At 37.6% G+C, this 25,412-nt stretch overlaps 1 protein-coding gene across 1 annotated transcript; it reads left to right on the forward strand.

Annotated features, from left to right (window-relative positions):
• Positions 1 to 227: 227 nt before the first annotated feature.
• Positions 228 to 16,227, forward strand: C2H18orf63 (chromosome 2 C18orf63 homolog). The gene is made up of 14 exons (XM_072329893.1): positions 228 to 478; positions 2,848 to 2,999; positions 3,625 to 3,703; positions 4,200 to 4,256; positions 5,633 to 5,744; positions 7,082 to 7,123; positions 8,129 to 8,205; positions 9,484 to 9,593; positions 10,376 to 10,472; positions 10,587 to 10,672; positions 11,221 to 11,404; positions 12,753 to 13,787; positions 14,973 to 15,092; positions 16,177 to 16,227. Exons 2-14 carry the CDS (start codon positions 2,866 to 2,868, stop codon positions 16,225 to 16,227), a joined length of 2,184 nt encoding a protein of 727 aa, XP_072185994.1. The 5' UTR covers positions 228 to 478; positions 2,848 to 2,865.
• The last annotated feature ends 9,185 nt before the right edge of the window (positions 16,228 to 25,412 follow it).

The raw sequence follows: 25,412 nt of genomic DNA on the forward strand, positions 1-25,412 counted from the left end.
CGCCCGCCCCCCTCCACTTCTTGCTCTCTCATTGGTGGAGCGGTACGTCTTTCAAAAAATTCATCACGCTACCTACCTTGGATTGGCGGATCCCACGTAAAGGGCGGGGCTAACGGAGTGGCCACAGGGGTGTGTGTTCCTGCTCCCCGCCTCCCCGGACGCGATTGGCGCTTTCCGCATGACCCGGTCACGTGCTCCGCCTCCCCTCAGTGCCGTACTTGCTGTGCTCCCCTCGGGCCGTGCTCCGCCGTGGCTCCTCGGGCGGGAGGCGGTGTTGGTGCCGCGCTGTGGCCGTGACGGGGAGCGCCTCAGGGAGCCTCACAGACGTCCCGCCCAAACCTCCTGCCGCAGGTGCGCCCACACGGCGTTCCTCGGTGCCTCCCCGCTGTTCTAAGGGGCTCAGGAGAGGTCCCCGCGCCTTCTCTCGGCGGCGATCTTCCACACGTAGTTGCCTTCTTTTCCTCCGGTTTTATTTGAGGTAAAACCGAGTTCCAGAGCAGCTCTCTGAGCTCTGAGGAAAGCCAACTACTTCAGGTCGCTGTGTCCCGATTCAGTCCTTCCAGTGTGATTTTAGGTTGCCTTTTTTCTTGTTTGGTTGCTCGTTTTTGTGGGGGAGGAGGGATTGCTTGTTTGTTTCAAACGTAACTTAGGTAAAGGAAAGCTTACAGAGTGTGATTCAGGTGCTACCCCCAGTTTAGGACAGCGAACCCAGTGGCATGAGTCCCTGCAGTCCCTCACAGCATTGTTTAGCTATCAGAACTAGCAAAAAAAGTGTTGAAATAGTTCCTCAGAAGGCTTATCCAGTCCATAATTTATAATGATTTATACAATATCAGATATTCATTGCAGGGGAATTGGACTAGATGGCCCTTAGAGGTCCTTTCCAACTCTAAGGATTCAAAGATTCTATGATTTACATGATCTGCTTTTCAGATAGTATCTAGTGACTTCATAACATTTGGACAACAAAACTGCTTTCTATTTATTGATAACTACATCGCTTTGGTAAGGCCATTTCCAAAAAAAAGGGGCTTGGATTTGGAGGTGGGTAGGAGAACCATCAAAAAGCTGCTTTTGGTATGCAGTGCTGGCGGCTCCCCTTTGATATAAAGTAGATTTTCAACCTGCCTTTTTCTCTTTGGAGAACTTTGAGAACCCTGCTGTAGTAATGGGCTATATTTGAATAATGAAATTTTACATGTACTTTTTGTCATAAGCATTCTATTTCATTTGCATTGCACCTGAACTGTGCTGCGGTACATAGACTCATACAATAGGCACATAACAGAAAACCAGGTAATAACTGTAGCTTTGTGTATGGGAAATTGGTAATCACAGCCTGAACCTCTGATTAATCAGCTGAGGGAAGTGTGGGGTCAGCTGCGGGAGCACAGGTGAGAATGATGTAGCTGTGCTCCCAGAAGGGGTGGAGCTCGACTCCACCTCCTCTAAGACCTCATTTAAGAGCTGACCCCCACTGAAGCAGTATCTCTTGGAGATTGCTCCTCAGTGTAGACTGCCCCAGCTTCTTCAGCTAAGGTATTGTCATTGGTGAGTTTTCCTTTGCATATAACCTTTGTATATTTGCCATCATCTTTGTTAACATCTTTATATTAGCCACCCTTACACTTTGTTATTTACACTCCTGAAATTTGCTCGTGCTGCTCTTTCTCACTGACAGTGCTTCTTGAAGAGCAAGTTTGGGGCAAGGAAAAGATTCCTGTCTCTGCTCAGCATATAGTCCTGAAATAGTTATTGCTATTTCAGTTGTGCAAACTGTTATGGAATGATAACAGTTTACAGTGATTGCTCTCCCAGTCTGTTTGTGAGAGAAACAGCAAGAAGGAGTGAGTAATAGGGTCATGTCCTCTGTCTGAACTTTTGGCTATGTTGGTTCTTTTCAATGCTTTTTAGAAAAATTCCAAAAATTACAGGCTTGCAGCAGGCCTGTTCAGTGTTACAGCAATCAACAGACACATGCTCTGCATTCTGACTTTTCATAAACCACACGGTTGTATGTAATTCAAGATAATATTGTAGCCTGAGCCCCAAACTGCCTCATACTCTTGCATACAAAATCTAGTCAATAATTTCTATTTTAAGGCAAAGCTTAGGGTGTGAGATACCACTTCATTAGGACCACTATATGTCTAGTCATCTTGCACTCCAAAGAACAGGTATGTTTTCTTGTTCTTCTGATAACTGTGTTAGAGCATAACTAAGGTACCCACTGAGACAAAAATGCCGTTCTGCGTACCTTTCTTGAGTGTGAGAGTAGGAAAACAACGTAACTTAATGCAATCCTGAATCAGTACAGACTGAAGTGTTGCATAAGAAGATATTGCCTTTCATGTAGGCAAGAATACAGCATTGAATTGTCACCTGAGGAGTGGTGGATTTAAGCAGGGAGCACACAGGTCTCCTGTAACACTAGGGAGGGGTCTTTTTATGGCTGGATGAGGGTCTCTCTCTGCTGAACTCCTGGCACTTAAATTTTGTTGCTAGCCAGCAGGGGGCAAACTTCACAGCATTCCTCAGCACTTGAATCCCAGATAGATTCCAACTCAAACAGACTCAAAAGGTATAAAGGATATTTTCACTCTTGTCTTTACTCTTAACGTTTTGGTTCTTAAAAAAAGAAAATGAAGCATAATACATTACTTATAAGAAAACTATGTTGAGTTGTCTGCTTCTGTTCACCAGGTAATTATTGATTACGTATCTAATTTTGTCAGAAGATAACTAACTGATTAGTGGTTTACCTGAGATCGTGTACTTAGAAAATTCTGTAAATACCTGCCTTTAAAGAATGTAATTCATTCTTGTAAGATCCAGGTTCTGTTTCAGTGAAATCAACAGCAGAACATGAATGGCAGAAAGCATCAGTCTCTATTCTTTGCCAGTCTGCCAGAGCTGCAGAAACTCTGTGCTGCTACAATAACACTGAGCCCCCAGTTACCAGAAAGTGAAATGAGGAGCATGCAGATAAAAGTCTGCAGGTAATGAATTCTCAGTTATTTTCAGAAGTTACTGGTGTTTGCTATTCAGTGATTTTATTAGTGCAACTAGAGTTAACTGTAGTAAAATCAGCACAGCTGTCATTAGCAGTAAATACAATGAATTTTGATAGGTGATGTGCTGGCTATTGGAGAAAAAAAATACTATTATGTTTTTAAATGTCATCAGCAAAAACTAACAAAGCAACCTACTTGGAATTGATGAATATTTAAAGTTACTCTGTAAACATGCAAGCTTGGTCTGCTCTAGGTACATCTTTTGAGATATTGTAATGCTTTTTTGTAGGTTGAGACAATGAACAGAATACTCAGAAAGAATCTGTACATTCCTTAGCTCTCACAAGGTGTTATTCCATTCCCTGCAAAGGGAAGAAATGAGAAATTCTGCCAGATGGAATGCTTTGAGGCAGATCTGTTCATTTTCCAAAGGCCCATAATCTTTGTCTTAGACCACTGCGGGTGGGTTAAGAGTAAATAAATTGGATTTGTTTGACACATTACACCGAACCACTGGAAACTGATTAAAAATCACATGTATTTATAATAGTAAGAAGGAAAAAAAAGAGCTTATTTTTGATGTTTTTTTCTATTTCTTTTAAATCTACAGACAGCTGATATTCCTGTACCAAGACGTCCTTTCTGCACCTGTTATTGGAACATTAAATCAAATTTCAGTTATCATGGCGGTCAGTAATCATTGTGTAAATAAGTATATGTAGTTACATATATCCACACGTCTTCACAAAGGGCTTGGTTTGAGCAGCAAGAATAAGTTACATAATTTCTACCATGCATTAGTAATATAGATGGCTGCTTAGGTAATTTCTTCTTTTGACAAAATGATCTTTTCAGGTGGTGAACCTCTTGTGGAACAAAATTGATTTGGTAAGATACCACAGCAAGAGCATCAGGGCCACATTCTGCTATTTTGTTTTGGGCAGTCTTCTGCTTACTGGATAATGTGTCTTTACCAGGAAATGAGATTACAGTATGACAAACACCTGAATGTATTTTAGCCGTTATTCCCTTTTAAAGTATAGGATGTGTTCTTTTCTTTAAGTACTCCTCGGTATGCTTTCCTAAGGCAAAGTTACCATGGAGCAGAATGTATGATTTGATAAAATTCTTTTCAATTTCAGACACTTGAATTTTCTTTTCCTTTTTTTTTTTTTTTTCTTTTAGATACCGTTTTACAAATCAGGATTATGTGAAGCATATGTAAAGAGACAAGAAGCTACCGTAAGTGCTAGAAGATGTCTCAGTTCTTCAGACAGTTACATTTGTCTGTGTCTGTTGTTGACAAAGACGAGTATTTTTCATAGAGCACACAATTTGCTCTATAGAAGAGAAGTTTCAAAGTTTTAAAGAAGAAAAGCCCATTCTGTTGTCAGAATGACTCTCACAAGTCTGAATATAATAAGTATACTCAACCAGTAAAAGGTTTTAAGAAACTCCCCAAGCAATTTCACTAGATTCCTCTGCTGTAGTGGGGTCCTAATCCTGTTCAAAAGCATTAACGTTTGACCTCGAGACAGACAGACCAAAGAGCCTTTCTGCTGGTGCAAAGCTACCTGCGTGTCCTATAGGCTCTGCTAGTGAGGTATTCAGAGAGCTGAATCTCTCCCCAGCCCACAGAGGATTAATTGTCTCAGAAATCAAGCTAAAGCATAGAGAAGAAATAGAACCCAGAAGCATAATAACATGTTTCAGACCATTCTGCAAATGCTTTACTATCTTTTAGTTTGCACTTAGTGGGTTTTTTGAATGTCCTGAAATTGCTAACTCACAAAAACTGATTGCAATCAAAACCAATAGCTCAGGCACAGCCAGTTGTAGTTTGTTGTTTGTTTTTTTCATCTGAAAGCGAAAATGCATATCTGGATTTTTGAGGGACGTTGTTGAAATTAGTTCACCTTGCAAAACTGATTTACCTTGATTTTGTGCAACAGACCTGTCATGGTTAGATCTTCCAGCACCACCAGGCTTGTAGTAACATCTATGTTTAATAAACATGTGCTGTAAGTATATCCTTGCAGGGTCTCAGTAGGAACATTCTCTTAAACATGTACTTTTATCTCTTTTTAAGCTTTTTTTTTTTCCTTTTTTTTTTTTTTTTCCCTTCTGACTAGTGCTAACTACCTACAGCACACTATACAGGACAGAGTCAAATACACAAATAGTATGACAGGTGAACAAAGCTCTATGCACAAGTTGTTCCAGTGATCGCAAAAGAAGGTCTCTGGTCTTGAATTTTACAGGGAACTTAATATATGTAAATTTTGGAAGCTGTGGCTATTGTCTGGAAGAGAACTCTATACTCTTAGTTTTTCTTCCAGTGAAATTATAATCTTTATGGAAACATTAAATGAGTTGTAGTGCACCATACTTTGATGAGCCACAAAATCTAGATATCTACATCAAATACTGTGCTAACTTGTGGCTACATAAATGGAAAGAGGTGTAACTTACCATGGAATTTGGCTAAAGGTAATAGTAGCAGTACCTACCTTTGCTAAAGTTTTGACTTAAGCCTTTTCAAAAGATACATTAAAGACTTTTGTTGTTTTTTTGTTTTGTTTTTTTTTTTCCCCCCCTTTTCTCTCTGTTGTTACTAGCTGGAAGCACCACAAAGAGTTGATCCAACCATTCTCCAAACTTGCCTCTCCTACACACTTACAGCCAGACTTGCCCCTAGGTGGAACAAGGCTGGTCATCTCCTGGTGCAAGGTATTTTACTAATCCATGTCAGGAATCAAAGATTTAGTTTGTTTATTATTGTTATTGCATTTACTTCTTCTAATTTAACTTCTATTCTTATTTCTTTTTTCTGTAATCACATTTTCATAGTTTCTTTGTTCCTTTATTCAAATTTAAAATCTGATACAAAATAACATCCCCTTTCTTCATCTTCTCCTCTTAATAATAGGCTGAATAATTATTCTGACCAAATGAAGCATGAAGATTAGTCATTTCCAAACCAGATATTATCACAGTTGTTCTGTTCACAAAGTAGTGAAATTGCTTCTGACAGGTTCTGGGATAACAGGCAGAGTATTCACAGGTGGCCAATAGTCACGTACAGAAAGAAGAGTCAAATTCACCTGACTGGAGAAGGTGATTGGCTACAGAGCACTTCCTCTCAAGAAGCAGCCTACGTCCAAGAGATGCTCTTTTAGTGGCTGGACCTTACCTGAGCCCTTGCTGGCTCCACCCAAAGTCCACTCCATCTGGACACATGGGAAGCGCAGCAGCAAACAATGTGCCTGTGCTCCCTGGATCAGCCACATCAGGTGCTCAGTTGCCAGGTCAAGCCATGATCTAACAGTTCCTCTACAGCAGTGAATGTCTTCTAAGAACTTTGTTCTTCAGGTTCATGCTTTCATCAACAGAACTTTTGTGCTTATGTTTTTCTAGCACAGAAGCATTTTTCTATCATATATCTCCTTCTACTAATTTTTGTTCTTCTAGATGGGAATTCTGTTGCCTGGTCTCTATGCTGTGTAGCATAATTGTAAATTATAGAAGTATGGGAAGATTGATACGTTTTGGATACTGTGGTACACTCCTACTAAGCAAAGCAGTTGTGTGGATGATTCAAAATATACACTGAGAAAAATGCACATGCTGTTATCCAGCCACAGTATTAGGCAGTATCTTTGTTTTCAGTGTCTTCAGAATATACAGCTCTCCGAAATGAGCTTTTTCAGGATTAAGGGGTAGAAAGGTAGATGGTAGCTCATATAAAACTGGTAAAATTTTGACCAACAACCGCTCACTCCTGGTGCATGCAGCTTACTTAATCATACATTGCTAAATCTGGCCGAATTCATGATAGATATTAAAATATATAGTAGCACTATGCAGCTTTGATTTTGAATTTGAGAAATTTAGTAACTCTTTAGCCAGTTTAAAATAATTATATATATATATATATATATATCAATTCCTTCATAGAAGAAAAAAATCTGTGAATTTTTATCCATTAAGATACTTCCATCTAACTTGCTTTTTGCTTAAGGTGCTTGTGGTTTAGAAAATAATATTTATCTATTTTGTTTATTAAGGAAAAGATTTTTTGTCTCAAATGGGAAAGCAAAATGCGGTTGGTAAGTACGGTTTCTGTTAGGAGTAAGCTTGTGTGAGTAAGGTGTAATGATGTGAACTTAGGATTGAAATGATGCTCCGATCTTATTACAACACAGTGTTGTTTCATTTTTCCTTCTGAAGTAATCTCAGACAAAATAGACCTGATAGCAGATTATTTTTTCTATGTAATTGTTGTCAGTTTGTCTGAACCCTTGATAAATTACCCACAGAAATATATATATATATATATATATATATATATATATTTTTACTACTAATCTGTGGCCATAGACTAAAACCTACCACTAAAACATTAAGTTTACTTCAGTTAAAGGCACTGGTTTGAAATTACAGTGTGGAAGCCCAATAATAACAGATAGGAAAAGGAATGAAAGTGACTGTGTGGGGTTTGCAGTTCGCAAAATTAAAGTGTGCTGCTTAACTATTGCAGAAAATACAAAATTAAATATATTTTTTAAACTCCAGTATAAAAAATGAAAGATTACTTTTTGGGATATTGAAGCCAATTTACAACAGATACATATTTTGACATCAAATTTGCAGCAAGAATGTATATTTGGAATTGTAATACATTCAGTCTCTGCACCACAGGCAGATGAACGTTCCAGAGAAACGTCAATAAGTGCTTGCCCTGACTGTATAGTCTTTGATATTAACCATGTCTGCAAGTGTAATACTGAGCTTGATGACTCAGTGCAGCCAATGGTTATTTTTATGTTAAATATGTTTGCTTTGAAAATAGTTACTTTTTTAATATAAAACGTCTAGGTTTCAAGCTCTCAGTTGCATGAATGGCTGTGAGTTCATGGGGAGATTTATAGTTTGCAACTAGTTGTTAGGTTTATTTTCATTGTTAAAATGCAATTAATTTTCATTTCCATGCTGAGATTTGTTTTTTAAACTCAGTATTTAACTGAGCATGGCTTTAAATCATCATTTGGTTTGGCAATCTAACACTTGAATTATAGTTTGGGACAGGGCTTTGGACTTTGTTTTTATTTTAGTTCTAGATGTGAATGTGTCAGAGACACAGCTTTGCATCAGTGTGGAGGCTTGCTCAGTTCGGTTACCACCCCCCGAGGTATAACACAGTTCTATTTTATATGGCTGTATTTATCTTACTAATCTTTATCTTCATTTCTGCTAGGTGACTTACAATCAGTATGGTGGGGTTAGAACTGCTTATTTCTGATGTATTAAGAAGCAATCACATTGATTAACTCTATACAGTCGTTTTAAGTGTGTGACATCCATATTTTTTTTATATATTGAGGCATTCTAGCAAGCATACCAAGCATCTTCGTAATACAGATTCCAGACTACTTTCTACATTTCCTTCTAACAATCTTTTCTAAAAGCCATACACAATCTCATTGTAAAAAATAACCAATTTTTAGTAACATATTAGAAGTGAAGCTGCAGGTAGCATGATAGCGCAATGTATAATGTTAACGGATGGGAGTTTGTTTGTTTTTCTCTGCAATTTGATGTGTTTTCTATGCAGAATCCAAAACACAGGGGCAGCCTGTGTCATGCAGCTTTACAAATGGCTTAAGAAGTAATGGTTGAGGTTAAAAATTGGCCATATCGGTACATCCGTGCATACAGAGGCATATTTGTCAGACTTTCTGATTACATTCCAAAATAAGTATTTTGGATGCCAAGTATTCTCCTTATGTACAGAAAAAAAAATAAGATTTCTTTTGTGACCTAGTTGGGCAACATAAATATTAAAGCTGTCCTCGTGTCATTTTGAAATTGGATTAATGGAAGGGATCATGGCGTGGCTTCATTGTCAATTTGACTATTTGAATACATTTCTAAAACAGAAATGGACTGATTTTTCTTATCAATTAATAAATGCAAACCATGGCACAAAAAGAGAAAATGTTTTTTAAATCTCTGTGTTAGACTGGCCCCAACAGCCCAATTTTTCCTTTGTGAGGATGTGTTTTTTGGCCCCTCACAGGGTGAAGCTCTGTGCCTCTAATTCTGTTGCTGGGATCTTGGCACTTGATTAAGCAGAGTGACATATGAAGTTCTTAGGCTGTCAAGCATGAGTTTCTGAGTTTAATTTTTAAAACTGCCTGAAAATGAGACAGTTCTTAGTTTGAGAAATTTGTTCTGTACTCTTATTAACACAACATTTAATTTTCACTGATTTAAATTGCCCTTAAGCCTTTTATCTATGCTTTGGGAAGATACTGTACATTTTGCTTATTTCGTAAGCAGTCTATGAGAGCTGGTAAATGAATAATGTATAAACTTCAGTATACTGTGATATAAAATTTGATATCTACGTTTTCTACTACTATAGACTTATTTGCAAATAACTTTCTCTTTTTTTTCCTATTTTAAGCTGGGAGATTTTGATATTTTGAAAAACACCATAAAGCTGTTTGAAAGCAATGAAAACACAGTTATTGACAGTCATTCTATATTAACTAACTGGTGCTATGTTTTGCCAAGGTAGGCGTTTGTTTAAATTCCAGCAGAAACAAACATTTCCTGGAATGTTTGCCATTCAACTTGTAAATTCAGTACTAGTGCTATGAACACATGTCTTACATCCAGGAAATTTTACTTTTAGGTCTCAGTGTTATGGAAATTGTGAAAGAAACAACAGTAAATGATAATTTGTGTGTTTAAATGTTATTTCAGTTTCAGTAGTTTCTCTTTGCTACTGTTGTAACGTTACTTTTCTTTGAGCGTAATTGTAGAAGAATCTGTAAATTTAAAGATAAAAATATTTTCATCTCTGCCACAGGCTGTCTCAGCCCTCACTTGTGATTTTCATCATAAGTGTCAGAAGTAATGATACATTTTCGTTTGTTTTATACTCAGTGATAGCGCGTATTACAGATGAGAGCAATCAGCCTTGTAGGTTCCAAGCTCTTTTCCACATTTCAGCAAACTTTGCTGTTGCTCTCTTATAATCTTATGAACTAAAGATGTTAGTTCTCAAAACTTGAGCATAATACATAAATTCCAAATAATCACAGAATCTCCAAGGTTGGAAAAGATCCACAGGATCACCCAGTCCAACCATCCACCCATCACCAGTAGTTCTCACTAACCCGTGTTCCTCAACACAGTGTCCAAACGTTCCTTGTACACCTCCAGGGTCAGTGATTCCACCACCTCCTGGGCAGCTCATATTCCAGTGCATGACTCTTCTTTCAAAAGTCCAATGTATTTTCTAATGAGCTTTATGACATCCTTTACAAGCATCTTTTTTCACCCGTGCACAGCATGAAAATGGGTCAGATCATAAACATCAGCCATATAATTCCTCCAGAATCTCCTTTCCGCTCATATGAAGAACTTCAGATGCACTGGAAGAATCTGGTAAAAAAAGCACTATTTTTGTATTTTCTTTCTCTTCCTTGTGCTTATATTAAACTTTATATTTTAATGCACATTTATGGATTGTTTTTCATTTTTTCTTTTTTAATTTTTTAGTATGGCTATATTCTTCCAGATGATACTGAGGAGAGAAAAATATACTTGAGTGTTTACTTCAAGCCAATAGGGGAAAGGTTGTTTACGTATCCTTTGAGAATATTTTTTGTTACATGTTCTCTACTACTCTCCTACCTGAGACCTAAATCTTCATTTTTGAATGTACCACATTTTCTTCTACAACTTCATAGAAATCAGTGGAATTGTTGCATTAGTCAAACTGAAACAAAACATTACATCTGTTTCTGCTACAACTGAATAATAGGGAGTCAAATAGATCAGGTTGCTTCTCAGCTTCTGTAAGCATGATACTGCTAGTCTAAATGGTGACTTAAAAGGAACAGTTAAATAAATACTATGTGCTGTTTCTGTAAAACTATGGCGAGCAAGAATTTATTTTAAAGAGATTTTCTTGCTAGGTTATGTGTCATTATTGCAGTAGGGTAGAATGTTTGATGTCCTGTAGCTTTGTAGGCTTTGGTCACTTGAGAAAGTAGATGCTTTTCTTCACTTTTTTGAAAATAAATAAATCTTTAGAGATCCTTTTTTGTTGTTTGTTTGTTTCCTAAAAGAAAGTGATTTATAATTATGAAAACACAAAGAACTTTGTTATGTATCCCTGAACACTATTCAGGTACCCTCTAAGATGCATTCGAAGTCAGCCGGTGCAGTATTTCCCTAGGACAGATTCAGAAAGTGTGTTGAACTCTTTTATTTCTGATGTGAAGGCTAAGTTTTCACATCTGTGTGGATTTCCAGTAAGGATGACAAGTAAAGCACTTTATGCTACACAGGAACTCACCCGGACCCCAGCATGTGTAAGGGTGTGTGTTTGTTTGTTGAATAAAATTACTGATGGCATGTATTCTGTGATTTGAAGTGAGCCTTGTCATATTCAGAACTTGGTGGCAGCCTGAATGCATACTTTTCATAACGATCAACTTCTTTTTAATAAATGTGTAATCTGTCATTATATTTCTATCTTACGTTGTTATATTGTTGCTCAGTTGACAAATATGTTAAGAAGGAAATCAGCATTAGAATTATTGTCATAGTGTTGATTTGTTGCCATCAGTGTTTGCTGTTCTATCATCCTTATTTTACAGTCAAGGTTCTAGAACTTTCCTGCATTCCTTCTAGAATAATAACAATTTTAAAAATGTTCTGCAAATTATTATTTTTTTTAAAAAAAAACTAAGGAAAAAAATAGTTTGTATAAAGTTTAGGCATTTAAAAACACTCCAGCTGTTATATTTACTCTGACTGGTGATGTAGAGGAAGCACAACACCCTTAATTGGAGTTTTAACAAAGGCTGTGAGACTCAAATTTCTTGGGTAGCAGTATGTGAAAGAAGTGAAGTAATTAATTCTGAACAAAGAATACTGAAAGAAGTTGCAGAGATTCTAAAATACTGTAATCCTCTTTCAGAACACATTTCCTGTTTATGTCTTTTCAATGATCAAAGCTAGGATGGTTCCTTGTTGTCATCTGCAGTTTTTATAGGCATCCGGACATCTTTTGTTCACAATACAGATGTCTTTATCGTTCCTAAGAGACTATCAGACGAACTCTCTGCAGACCCCTTTGAAAGGGCATTGCCCAATTGAGAATCACTAAACCAAAATAATAACAGACATTTTACATGGTCTGGTAGTGACAGGAAAAGGAAGAATGATTTTGAACTAAAAGAGGAGAGATTTATATTTGATGTGAGGGGAAAGTTTTTCACTCAGAGGGCAGTGAGGTGCTGGCACAGCTGCCCAGAGAAGCTGTGGTGCCCCATCCCTGAAGGCACTCAAGGCCAAGTTGAATGGGGCCCTGGGCAGCTGAGCTGCTGGGGGGCAGCCCTGCCCATGGCACCAACCCAAACCATTCTGTGATTCTATGATTTTATGACAGTGTCTGTAATTTAAGCCTTTCCTTCTGAGAAATACAATATGCCAACATAGTTTATAACCAAACAAAACTAGGAAAGGAGAAAACAAATCTTCAGCTATGGTTACAACAAACTGTTGTTTAAAAATACAGATTGTTCTAATTCAAAACAGGAATTCACATGGTGATGAATTGTGATGTGTGTCACGTATATATTATATAGAGATGCATTAGGTGATTAAATTTTTAAACCCTAATAATGGCATTTAGAAGCTCTTCTTGTATTTCAGGAAATACAATCTGAATCTATGAAACTGGCTGGTGAGATGGTTTGTGTAGTATCCCTGACCCAGACACCTCCAAAGAAGCCGGCTTTGGCCAACGTTTCCTCACGCAGTACGGAAAACAGCCACTGGATGGAGCATTTGAACAAAAAGCCAAAACCTCACACTTCAAGTGGCAAAGGAAATGTGGAAAAGATCAGTGTTGAAGCAACTGAGAAATTGATTGATAGGCAAATAGCAGGAATATCAGAGCTACCACTTCGGAAGTCCTTAGGAGTGACTGAAAGCTCAGCCTTCGAACTCTCTCCAAAAAAGCTCAGCAAAATTATACCAATTTTCAAAGGAAGCTTGATGCAGATGAATGGAAATGCCACAAATCAAACTGATGGGAAGAAAAGAAAAAATGTTGAAAGACAATCACCAGTAAGAAGTGTTAAATCTTCTATGTTGACTGTTTGCAAGTCCAGCTTAACTCAAGTTTATAAACCTGCTACTTGCAGCAGCTCACTTCAGATAATTACTGAGAAAGCATATGTAAAACAAGATGTATCTGTATTTCAGTGGAAAACAAAGTCTGGTGGACAAAAGATTAAGTCTGATTCTTCCAGTAACTCAGCTGTAGGGTGGAGTTCAAGTGAAGTCAGCCACAATAAGGCAAATTCTCCTTCCTTGCGAAGGAATGTTAGGCCAGTGTTTCAGAAATCTGATATCAGTCCAAAACTAAATGCGTTTGCATCTTCCACTTCCAGTTTTAGAGGAGGAAAAAATTCTGCAAGTCAAAATACCATGAAAGTTCTCAGGAAGCAACACCAGTCGAAGAATGTATATTTGCAGACTGATAAATTAGAGAATGAAATGACAAACTCCAGTTTATCACAGCAACAATCAAAGAAATCAAATGAAGGACCAGGGTTAAATATTCATGAATCCATCTTAAATGATACAGTGTGCACTGATGAAAATGATGAAAGCAAAGCCTACCATTCTAAGAACTGTATTGCCAAGACAACCTGTCTTCATTCCAGCTCTGTCTGTGAACAGGTACGGTAAAGTACACTCGTTATCACTGGTTCTCACAAACTGAGCATATTCTGAAAGAACAATGAGCGATGAAGGGGATGACTTTCATCATGTTCTACCATCATTCTCAACATAATCATCTAATGTTTCTACTACATATATTAACATTTTGAACCAGTGCTGCTCTTTTTGTTCTGGAAGGAAAGATGATTTACTTTATCTTCTGAGTTAGATTTTTTTAATATAGGACTTTTAAGGTGGGGTAATTAGTTTTAATTTCTTTAAAACAGTTTGTTCTATCAGTTTCTTAGAATTTGTTTAAGAATAATACAGTGAACTTTTCAGTGTTCAGTCACTGTAAAACCATTTTAATGAGCGGTCCCTGGAGAAATCTCAAACCTCACTCACTGATTGTGAGGTGCTGACTGCAGCGTGTATAAAGCAGTGCTCTGTTAGACAAACATGGAAGGTTTTGCAAATACAAGTTTAATCTCAGATTTGCTAAAAGTATATGTCACAACATGGAAGATTCCTACTGGGCATATGAGGTCTCCAGAGTGAGAGTAGTTAAGCACTGGAGCAAGTTGCATGAAAAAGTAGAACTGTTATCTCTTCAGATTCTTAAAACACAGGTGGGTGAGGCCCAAAGCAATGTGATCTAACTTTGAAGTCATCACAGTTTTAAGTAAAATTTGCAACTAGATGACTTCAAGGCATTCTTTACAATTTGAATTTTCTATGATTTTTACTGCATTTTGATAATACAGTGCAATTTTTATGGGAATGATGTCCCGCAGGGGCTCACGAATGAATGTGTTGTGCTTCTCAGTGTTTTCACCTATAAAATGTAATGTGGTGTGTTACATCATGGCATTTTTTGCTATTCCATGTGCACAGTTTTTCAGCTTTATTAGTTCCTAAATGCCAAGCCACAGGGAATTAAGGGGCATAAGTTTTTTGCCATCTAACATACACATTTCAGCTTCTAGAGTGACAAGACATGCAGCACTTGCTGAACAGGGTAAGTCAGGATATCAAGATGAAACCTGTTTTGTGAAGCCATATGGTTATAATTCACACTGTTAGTGGTAGACATTACAGATCACAATGCATTGTGTTGGTGAGATCTGATTGACAGAATGCTGTGTGGGGTTTGTTTTTGTTTGTTTGTTTTTCAAATGAACATATAAACTTCTATATTTTAAGATGTTAACAGGGCACAAATATCTGACACGTGATGAAACAGTGATCTCAAAACTGACTCACTCAACGAAAGAGAGCAACAGGGAAGCATCTGTAAAGAAAGGTTCTGCTAGAAAAAGACAGGTAAAAGGCCCTCACACATACACCTTTAGTCCAGTCTATGAGAACTCAGATTAAGAAATGAAAAGGAAAGTGCAAGTTTTATCATTTTATCGTGTTTCATTTAAAACAGGGAAATGAAGAAATTTTACTGAGCCCACTCCAAAATTAATCCTAATGATCAGTTATGCTATAGTTACTTTATATGTGTATAGTTACTTTAAATGTGCCTTTAGCACTCCTGCAAAAGTTATTACTAGAATGAAAGCTTTAATGATGTTACTTAATGTAAATACATTTCTGAAGTAGAGTTTTACAGACAAAAGTTCTACCCTGTCTATCTTAATTATGGGTTATTCATTCTTATTGGCTGTGTAAATGTTACATGCATCTCACATGCTTGAATTCAGCATTGCTTGGGTAGAAAAGAACTCCTAAAGGCTATTTATGAATCAATGTGGAATTTTAAAAGGTATTTTTTTTTCTCAATTATTTAATGTATTTCAGATGTTTTATTACTAGAAAGGGCAGGAACAGTTAAATAGGTTCCTAATACCAACTGAGATTTTTTTTTTTACATTTTTCTCTAAATTCTGTTCTAATGATAGTGGTGTGTAATTTAAATTCCTCTTAATTTTTTTTCTTATTCTTAATTATTACTTGTATCTCTAGGCTACACTTCTTCTCACTGTCAGTCCTTCAAAACATACTCTATAATCACTCTATAAAATAAGTCAGAAGGAGCATATGTTGCACACACTTTTCTCTGTTTCCAGCCAGGTTCCCTTGTCTTTTATGTTTAATCTCAAGCAGTCGATGACCATTTGAGGTCTCATTACCCATGCACAGTATGAAGGGTTGTTGCACTTTGTGTATCAACTTGAGCCCTGCAAGCTGCTTTAGGGAAGTGGCGGCAAGTCCTCGCTGGCTGCCTGCCATACCCACACTGCAGCACCACTACTGGCACCAGCGAGTTGGATGTGAGGATAGGTGTGGGGGTGCCTTGGCTGAAGGCCGAGGAACACTCAGAAGAAACTGTTCAGTTGAGCTATGAGCTTGTATTAGTGCTTTGTTTTCCCAACTTTCTGCTTGTTTATTTTGTTAACAGAAAGAAGAAGGGCACTCAAAGAAAGTAAAAAGAAATAAGCCTCTTATTTAGGAAAGGATGGAGTACTGAAGAAAATTCTGGGTATGTTCATTACAAAGTTAAAATATTTTTCTCATTAGTAAAATACTATTACATGTCTGTAATAACCTTTGTATTTTATGGATTATGATAGCAACTGTCTCCAAAGGAATCACTTTACTAAACAACTGGCTTCTAGAACAAAATAAAGAGGTAGTAGAAGCCAAAGTTAATTGGAACAAGAAGCCAAAGTCCTTGTTTTCTTTGGACACTTTTTCTTTTTTTCCCCCTTTTTGTTACAGCCAAAAGCATATTCTAGTGTTGTGAACTTGACTTTAATTTGTATCTTGATTGGTTTTTGGCTTTTTTTTGACTAAAATAAACCTTTTTTTTTTCTTTTTTTTTTTTTTTTTTTTTCTGAATTTCATTTGAACCTCAGCTAAAGTTAAAACCATAAACCATCATAGTGAGGCTATCTATGTTATTTAATACCACTGCATGAAATAGGATAGCTAAATGCTTTTGTGTTGCCAAGATCTAATCCAAGGACAAAATGGCCTGTCATACAGAATGAAAAAAATTAGTTTTTGGCCAGATATTTGAACCCATGGCATGGATTGTTGCTGATAACTGTGGCAGGATAGAGTAAACTTTTCCTATGAATATTAAGGGTACGTATAATAAATGAAAACCACTAGTTTCATTGCTCTGGTAGCATATTGCACATTATTATGAGTAAAATATGCAGGAAGGAGCAATCCTTTCCAGTTCACTGTTTTAGAGATAAGTACAAGTATGTTTATTTGGAGAAAAATATTGGTGTGTGAACACAATGGTCATGCAGACACAACAGTTCAGAAATATAAACATCATACAAATCAAATAGAAAATATAAAAATTAAATAATAATAATAATAATAAAAAGCAAAATATAAACTGTATGTTTTTTAATCCAGCTTTTGGCTTCAACATAAATGCTAACAAGTAGCCAAATATGCATCTTGTCTCAGAGGTATACTTTATGCCCTGCTATACCCTCAGGTGAACATAACTATCAACTATCAATTGTCTGCCTCCATGAAGGAAGTCTGTTGTATGCGCAGAAGATTTTCATACAGGGCCTTTGTATTCTGTTATTCAGCAGATCTGTTTCTAGATCTAGCATTTCATCTGCCCTGTTTTAGTTTCAAAGCCAGACAGTTGAGACATGGCCCTTCTTGAGATGTGATCTGTTTCAGCAGATTGAGTATAGATATCTGTATGTGCAGGTCTCTGACTTGTTGGGAATTGTCAGAGATAGTGTTCCTGAGAAGGGCCAGAACTTTTTAACATACATAAAATTACAATGTTTTTTCATACTTATGGTTTAGACACCAAATGGCTGAGTTGATTATTGTAGGTAAAGCATAAACACTGGAGAACAAATTGTCATCCAGGAAGTATTTATCATAGAATCGTATAATTGTTTGAGTTGGAATGGACCTTTAAAGGTCTCCTAGTCCAACTCCCCTTCAGTGAACAGGGACACCTACAGCTACATCATGTTGCTCAGAGACCAGTCCAGCGTGACCTTGAGTACCTCCAGGCTCAGGGCATCTGCCACCTCTCTGGGCAACCTGTGCCAGTGCTTCACTACCCTCATGGTAGAACAACTTTTTCCTTATACCCAGTATAAATCGTTCCCTTTTTAGTTTGAAACCCTTCCTCTTTGTCTTATCAAATATTTAATATATGATTTCTAAGAATACCATTGGTATGGATTCATCATTGGCATTGGCAATTTAAAAACAAAAAATAGAGCTAAAATAACTTCTGCTGTTGGATCGGTGCCTACAATTTCATTTCTGAAATTTTTTGCTTTGATTTTTCTTTATGATGTATTACTGCACTTGCATTCAGGGTATATATATATATGTCTTTTCTTCAACACTTGAGAGCTACTTTTAAGTTTTCAAATTTACTGTGCTGCAAGAGCTGTAGGTGAGAAAGTCCTAGAGTGGAATTCAGTGATGTGGTTGACAAGAATGACTTGGATCTTGTAATTCATGACAGTAAAAATATATATATATTCTGTTACAGTTATCTTCTGTAAAGGGTTGGTTTGTTACTAATGTGCCACATTCACAGCCTGATAACTACTTGAAGAATTCAGAGCAATTCTCATTTTCTTCCCCATTTTACTAGAGCAAAAAAAGGGGATATGTTGATAAAGCATATAAGGTGTCATGAAAGAAGCACATAATATTTTAAGGTCCTTAACATTTAATTTTAACACTAAACCATTCTCATTTGTTCTGTTTGTATCCATATACAGACAATTCCCCCCTCTCTGGGGAAGAACATACTCAAAATAGCAGAGCTGAAGTTCCCAAGCCACTCATCTACAGAACTCTTCCTGTAGCTCTATTCTTGTGTTTATGTAGGATACTGACCTTTGGTTTTAGTTGCCAAATTCCATTAACAAATGAGAAGTTAAAAATCATCCAAGAGAGTGATAATAATATGAATATTTCACATGAAATTAATTTCTACCATTGATGTAAGGATACTGTATGAACACAACTGGAATTAAGTAAAAATTCTCAGCAGTTTTGTATATTAGGGCTGGAACACTATTAGATTGTTTCTTCTAAAATGTGGATTGCCCCAAGCCAACGTTTAGGAATTTCTCTTGTAATTCAAACAATATAGTAAGAAATTTAAACAAAGCCATCTTTCAAGTGCTTTCTTGATGTGAAATTTAAAGTTGAAGTAATAGTTTTTCGTCATGTAACGTTTTTTTTTAATCTCTCAAAGATAAAGCAACTTATTTTATAATGGAGGAAAGCTTATTTCCAAATCAGATTGGAAATAACCTTTGGTCTGTATGCATTAGTAAATTGTTAGAGCCTTGCTCCAAAAAGTAGACGTTATCACATTATTGCTGTTATCCTGTCTATTTTTCATTGCTGCAGGCTTGTTCCAAATTGGGGTTAATCCAATTTACTGCAAGGACGATAGTTTCTTCGGATTCTCTCCTACTTTTCTATAGAGCTAAGACTTACCTCAGCTAGTTAAGACACTGTGAACATACTTCTACAATGGAAATTGCTGCCTCCAGAACCACAAAAAGAATATTTTCAGAGATTTAAATTTAAAAAACTGTATGTAAGAGGAAAGGTAAAGCTGAGTATGCCATTATCAAGGACAGATTTTTCACTTGTTCTGTGTAAAAAGAGAGAGGGAAAAAAAAAGAAAAACATGAATTTCGAGATACAAACTCTATAAGGAAAAAACTTTTGTTTGTACATTAGCTGTGCAGTTTTGAGTTGCCTTTTGATTTCTTTTGTGATCTCAGCTTTTTCTATGTTTTCCTCATTCAGGCTTCCAAGAGGCCATTAACGTACTTAAGGACATCTGAGCTTTACTCTGTTTATGTCATGTCACTGCTACCTGTTTCTGGATGAAAAATGGAAGGTTAAAAACATATGGTCAAGTGAATCCATATGTCACTTTCTACTCAAGACGATTTAGGTTAATAATCCTCAAATGGTTTTGGAAATTCAGCTAATTGTTTGGAATTCTTTAATCACATTATGTCTATCCTAGCACTTGCTTACACGCTTGATTGCTGTTCCAAGTTATTCTGAAGTTTCAAGTCTCTATTTTTATGTCATAATTATATTTAATGACACAATTGCTTGCTATATTATCTGCATCTCTTTGTTTCACCAGTAAAACATTCCTAAGTAACTTCTGCTTGTCAAATAGTTAGAAAATAAACACTCCAGTTTTTATTAGTTGGGGAAAAATGTCAAAGCTGGATTTGATTACAGATTCTTTAGCTCCTGTTATATCTTTTAGTGAATTTCCATTCTCACATATAAAGCTACTGGATATAAAGGGTTTTTAAAGTCCAATTCACAACACCATTTTGAGTGATTCATGCAGAATGTATGTTGCTGCCATTTTAAGTAATTTTATCAAAATAAATGTAGTTACAAATTTACATATAAATTATTTTGGTCCTGTTATTGCTGTTTGTAAGCAAGTATTATTGTGTTATGTGGAAATTAAGAGGCAAACACCAGTTTCTAAACTCAAACAATATAAAACTGTAGTATAACATTTACTTTGGTAATACATTGCCAAAACTTCTTTTTCTTTTCCCAAAGGAATTGGTACGGTGAGACTTCACGTGTTTTATGAGAACTTTGTATATTGCCATCATTGTGTTTTTATTTGCCTCATGTTTCACGTTAGGATTTTTCTCTTCTACAGTGACAAGCTTTGTTTATCATTATTTATTTCAAATGGAAAATGTTAGCATAGCTCTAATTTAATGGTGCCAGCATTTAAAGACAGAGAGCACTTCAGTGACTTGTAAATTTATTGCATACAATATATATATATATAAACAACTAAATAACACACACAACACAAAGAAGAGCAATGTACTCATCAAGAAATCAAACCATATTTACATTGAATGCAAACTGGTATACAAAGCCACTTTTTGAAATGCCGTGGATTAGTTATTCTTTCACAGGTTTGTCTAGATGTAATCTACCTTTTTCTTTCTCGCAATATGGAAAAGCTCATGGAAACGCTGTCTTTATGCTATGCTATATAAACTTGTGCTTCATCTGGTCTGTCTCCTACAGTTGCTATTTAAGTGCTGCCTGTTTCCAGCATTTGCCTGGTATCTCCTTTTCTGCATCAGTCTCATGTTTCAAAATGTTTGCATCACTTTGTGTTATCTATTATAATACTCCAGATAGTGGAAATATTGTAGATCCAATTTGTTCTACTTCAAATAAACTACTGAATAATTCATATATGCTAAATGACCAAATTCTTTCTAGTCTGCTGTGAGTGGAAGCCTGTTACTCTGACCCTTCGAGACCTCATAAGTATGCAGCAATGTGTTTGGTACAGTGTGAAAATGCACCAGGTGCAGGAGTGGTGGTGAAAATGCTGCTGATGGGGAGGCAAGGTTAGTGCTGGGACTGCCTTTGCAGGGCTTTATTGATGCTGAAGGTATCTTCACTACCGCCTTTTGCTGTGTGTGGGGCAGTGTTAAGGGCTTCTCTCAGTTCTTCCTGTAGTGAATTCTCACTTAGCTGGGCAGTGACTTCACTGCCTGGGGTCACCCAGGGCCTCTGCCTGTGATGTCTTCAGGATGGATTTCTCAAGGGGAAAGGAACAGACAGACTCACCCACCTGCCCCAAAATATCCTGATGTACATTGCTAACAGGTGGAATTGTAAAAAGTTAATGAAATCTTCAGGAGTCAGAAAATGGTCAGAGGTCAAAAGGCAGAAGATATTGCCCACCCTTTGATGGCTACTGGGTTTTATCACTCTGTATGGCTCTTTGATCAGTTTTTCTATGTCTAAGTCAATTTAGACTTAATTTGACAAAGTTTTCTCTGTCTGCAGTATTGGAGGATTCAGAGAACTACAGCTGAACTATTTGTAATGAGTTTACATTATTTAGAAAATATGCTCTTTTCTGAGAGCAATCTGGTGTATAATGCCTATTTTCATAAGTTGACAGTGTCCTTTTCTTCCACAGATGTAACAGATGCAAGTCAAAGGGACTTCTTACATTCTTTAAACTGGCCTGTGCTCAAGCTCCATGTCAAATCTAAACTTAGAACGTTACAAATTATTCAGGCAGGGAAGCTTGCTATTTAGTTCCCTTGGTGCAGCATTTGTACCAGCTTGTGTTAATAGTTGGTTTTAAACCAGTCAATTTGAAGCCCCCTCTCGCTGTATCACAGAGTAGTGGAGTGAATGAAGTAATTCAAGGACTTTGGGCCGTGTGCTGATCAGCATGCTGGTCCTCACTTCATGGAGAGCCATGAAGAATTTCATGGCATCTCTCCTATTTGTTCAGGAAAATGATGTGTCGCAGCTGTGAAAAAGCTTCTCTGTTCTATCTTGTTGCAAAGCTGTAGTGTTGCTAGTCTGCACAATGCAGAGCAGCGGCTCAACCTCTCACCTAAAAATTTGCAGCCAGGATGAGCAAATGTGTTTTCACTGGGATATGCACAAAACTGGATGCAAACTCTGAGCTGCTTAATCTCCCCAGGGTAGTGTTAGATTCTGGGACAAAACAGCCTTACTTTGCTGGAAAATATGTGCAAATTGTTCCCAATTCTATTAGGAACACACGTAGCTTCTTGCAATGATCTTACTGTTTTTCAAAAGAGTGACAAATTTATTTTTAGGCTCTATGTAAAAAAGATTTAAGCTCACTTCAGTGAGAGAAATTGAAAACTATTGGAAGCTTATGCATCTGACTGTTCTGCAGAATGCATCTCCCTGTCGTATAATACCTTTGACAGACAGACTGTGTGAGAGCAGTCCAGCTCAGCTGGCTTCAACTGTGTATCAATGTATGAATTTACTTAAATACTATTAAACTATTTGAAGTGGCCATGTGGGTAGAAGTGCTGCAGTTGAACTTTACTGTAACTAACCAGAATGCACTTGTTGGCCCAATGAAATGTGTTTTCCTTAATCACACAAGATGTTGCAGGAGATTTAAGCAAGTGCAAAGATGATTGACCTTACAGAGCTGCTGCCCACCTGACTCAGCTCAGCCTGCTGAAGCAGAATTGGCTCAAGCTGCTCATGTGCCCCAGCACCTTCCAGAATGAAAGTTATCCCATGTGGAGATGCTACAAAAGGTACCTGTACCCACACAGTCAAAATAGATACAGATACCCATTTAACTTTTGATGTTATATTTGGGATTCTATTATACAACAGTGATATTTCAGGTTGGATTCTAGGAAACATTTCTTCTTTGAAAGAGTGGTCAAGCGCTGGAACAGGCTGCCAAGGGAAGTGGTTGAGTCACTGTCCCTGGAGGTGTTCAAAAAACCTGTAGATATAATACTAAGGGATATGGGTTAGTGGGCAAATATTGGCAGAAGGTGGATGGTTGAACTGGACAATCTTGGAGGCCTTTTTCAATCTTGGTGATTCTACGATTCTATGTTTTTATTGTAGGCAGAGCTACACAGCTGCAGGATAGTTCGGAGGAGGAACCTGAAGCAAAATTCAGCCTCTGCTGAAGAACAGGAAAAGGGTGAGATGTCATAATTCAAACCAATACTGTGTACTTTGTATCTTCAAAAGGAAAAAAAAATACTATAGAATGAATTTCATTTCCTTTTCTGCCATTCAGTCAGTGGAAAATAATGAAGAAAAAAGAAAAACGGACCTTCTATAAATTAAATATCCTCCTGGAGCTCATTGTGCATCTTGTAGTATGTATGACCAGCACTGTAAAGAGCTGAAATGTGTGTAAACTCAAACATTTGTTAACCGTATGTGGTGCTTTTTTCATTGAAAGGAAGACTGAAGTAAGACTCATTTCCAAAAGTTTTATTTCCTGGGAGATCAGACTTCAAAGGTTGACAAAATTTTGTATTCCCCATCCCTGGAGGTGCTCAAGGCCAGGTTGGATGGGGTCCTGGGCAGCTGAGCTGGTGGGGGGCAGCTCTACCCATGGCACAGGGTTGGTGCTGGGTGGGCTTTGAGGTCCTTTCCAACCCAAAACATTCAGTGACTGTGTGAAAAGCATTTCATATTGTATCAAACCTCACAGTGTAGGAATGCCTTCACCAAAATGCCACCCAGAGAAGCCAAGCACTTGGTCTGGTGGGCCAAACCTGGGTTATTATTTTTCAGTCTTCTAGCACTAATTGGATATTCTGCCTTTGCAGATTTTGCAGTTTGGAGAGAGTAACAATGAAATCAGGATTCTGCCCGTCAGTGAAACTGAACGCATCCAGTAATGGGAAATGTGTGGCTCCCTTTTCCTGGGCACTTGGCCAGCCCAGCATAGTGTAAGTATACATCTTCATTAATTCTCATTTAGAGAGGAATCGATTGATGCTAGCAGTGTAAACTCAAATAGTGTAAACCACCCTTCAGATGTAAAGGAGAAAAATGAGTTTCAGCCTTACTGTTAATACTAGGTATGCTTGCATTCATTGGCTATTGACATACCAGTGTCTGATTAGTTCTGAGGCCACAGAAGGGTGTGGGATGCTGACCCTCACAGAATGAACCTTCACGTCCTGCAGAGCCAAACCTGCAACCCATGGCTCTGAGCATGGGTCTCACTGATTCTCCCAGACCACTGCTGGGCTGGAGGAGCAGGCATCATGCTGTACTAAACTGCAGAGAGCCCTTTAGAAAGCTGATGTATGTCTGATGTGTGACTGCAGAGATCAATAATTTTAAATAAATCCAAATTAAAAGCCATTTACTTTCTGCGTTGTTAGTCAGGGACAGTAATACAATGGGAAGTTCGATACTGAATGCTGTATGACTCTGCATCTTCACAGAGAGAAGTTGTCGTCTGATTGCATCTTTTTAAGCAAGTATTGCATTCAGTATTCAAACCAAAAAGTTTAGAAGGTGCTATAGAAGAAGGTTTTTTCTGCTTTGCAACCGAAATTATTTGTGTGTTTGTCCCAAGCTTCAGTCAAAAAGATGCATTTCTGTCCAGTCATATGCAATTGTTTACTCAAGGTGGAGATCTGATGCAGCCTTGTTGGCAACTGAGCAGGAGAACACAGGCTGTGAGATCTGATAAAACATCACCATAGATAAGATAGACAAACAAAGGTGCAGCAGGAAAACTTTTTGCTGAGCTCGCCCCCCAGTGCATCAGGGACATACCCACCCACATGCCCAGCTGCAGTCTCATCTGAGCCCACTTAGCTGTGCATCAGTAATGGCATAATGTTGAAAGTATGCATCATTAATTTTTAAGACAGCTCCTGTTGGAAGGTGACTATTAGACTTTGTGAAGAGTGTAATAGACCTGCCAGGGCTACATTTTATCAGCACAACATTCTTATTTTCATGTCTCTGAAGAGCTGGTATCTGTTTAAGTTACAGCAATGCTCATTTATTGTGCAGTTTCACGCAGTACCCAAGGGAAATCTGACGCAAAGTGTGGCTCCTTCGCATCAGCTGTAAATGCTTCTTTGCACCATCAGAGAGAGGGTTTCAGAATAATCACAGAATCACAGAATCACAGAATTATAGGGGTTGGAAGGGACCTCTAGAGATCATCGAGTCCAACCCCCCTGCCAAAGCAGGCTCCCTACACCACGTCGCACAGGTAGGCGTCCAGGCGAGTCTTGAATATCTCCAGAGAAGGAGACTCCACCACCTCCCTGGGCAGCCTGTTCCAGTGCTCCGTCACCC

This window comes from Excalfactoria chinensis, chromosome 2, assembly GCF_039878825.1.
Source record: "Excalfactoria chinensis isolate bCotChi1 chromosome 2, bCotChi1.hap2, whole genome shotgun sequence".
Lineage (NCBI taxonomy): Eukaryota > Metazoa > Chordata > Aves > Galliformes > Phasianidae > Excalfactoria > Excalfactoria chinensis.

Excerpts from the sequence above, each read along its gene's own strand:
- C2H18orf63 (XM_072329893.1), top strand. The coding sequence starts at position 2,866 with ATGAATGGCAGAAAGCATCAGTCTCTATTCTTTGCCAGTCTGCCAGAG. Across the intron at positions 3,704-4,199 it reads AAATTTCAGTTATCATGGCG|ATACCGTTTTACAAATCAGG; the intron begins GTCAGTAATCAT and ends TTTTTCTTTTAG. Across the intron at positions 10,673-11,220 it reads ATAGGGGAAAGGTTGTTTAC|GTACCCTCTAAGATGCATTC; the intron begins GTATCCTTTGAG and ends AACACTATTCAG.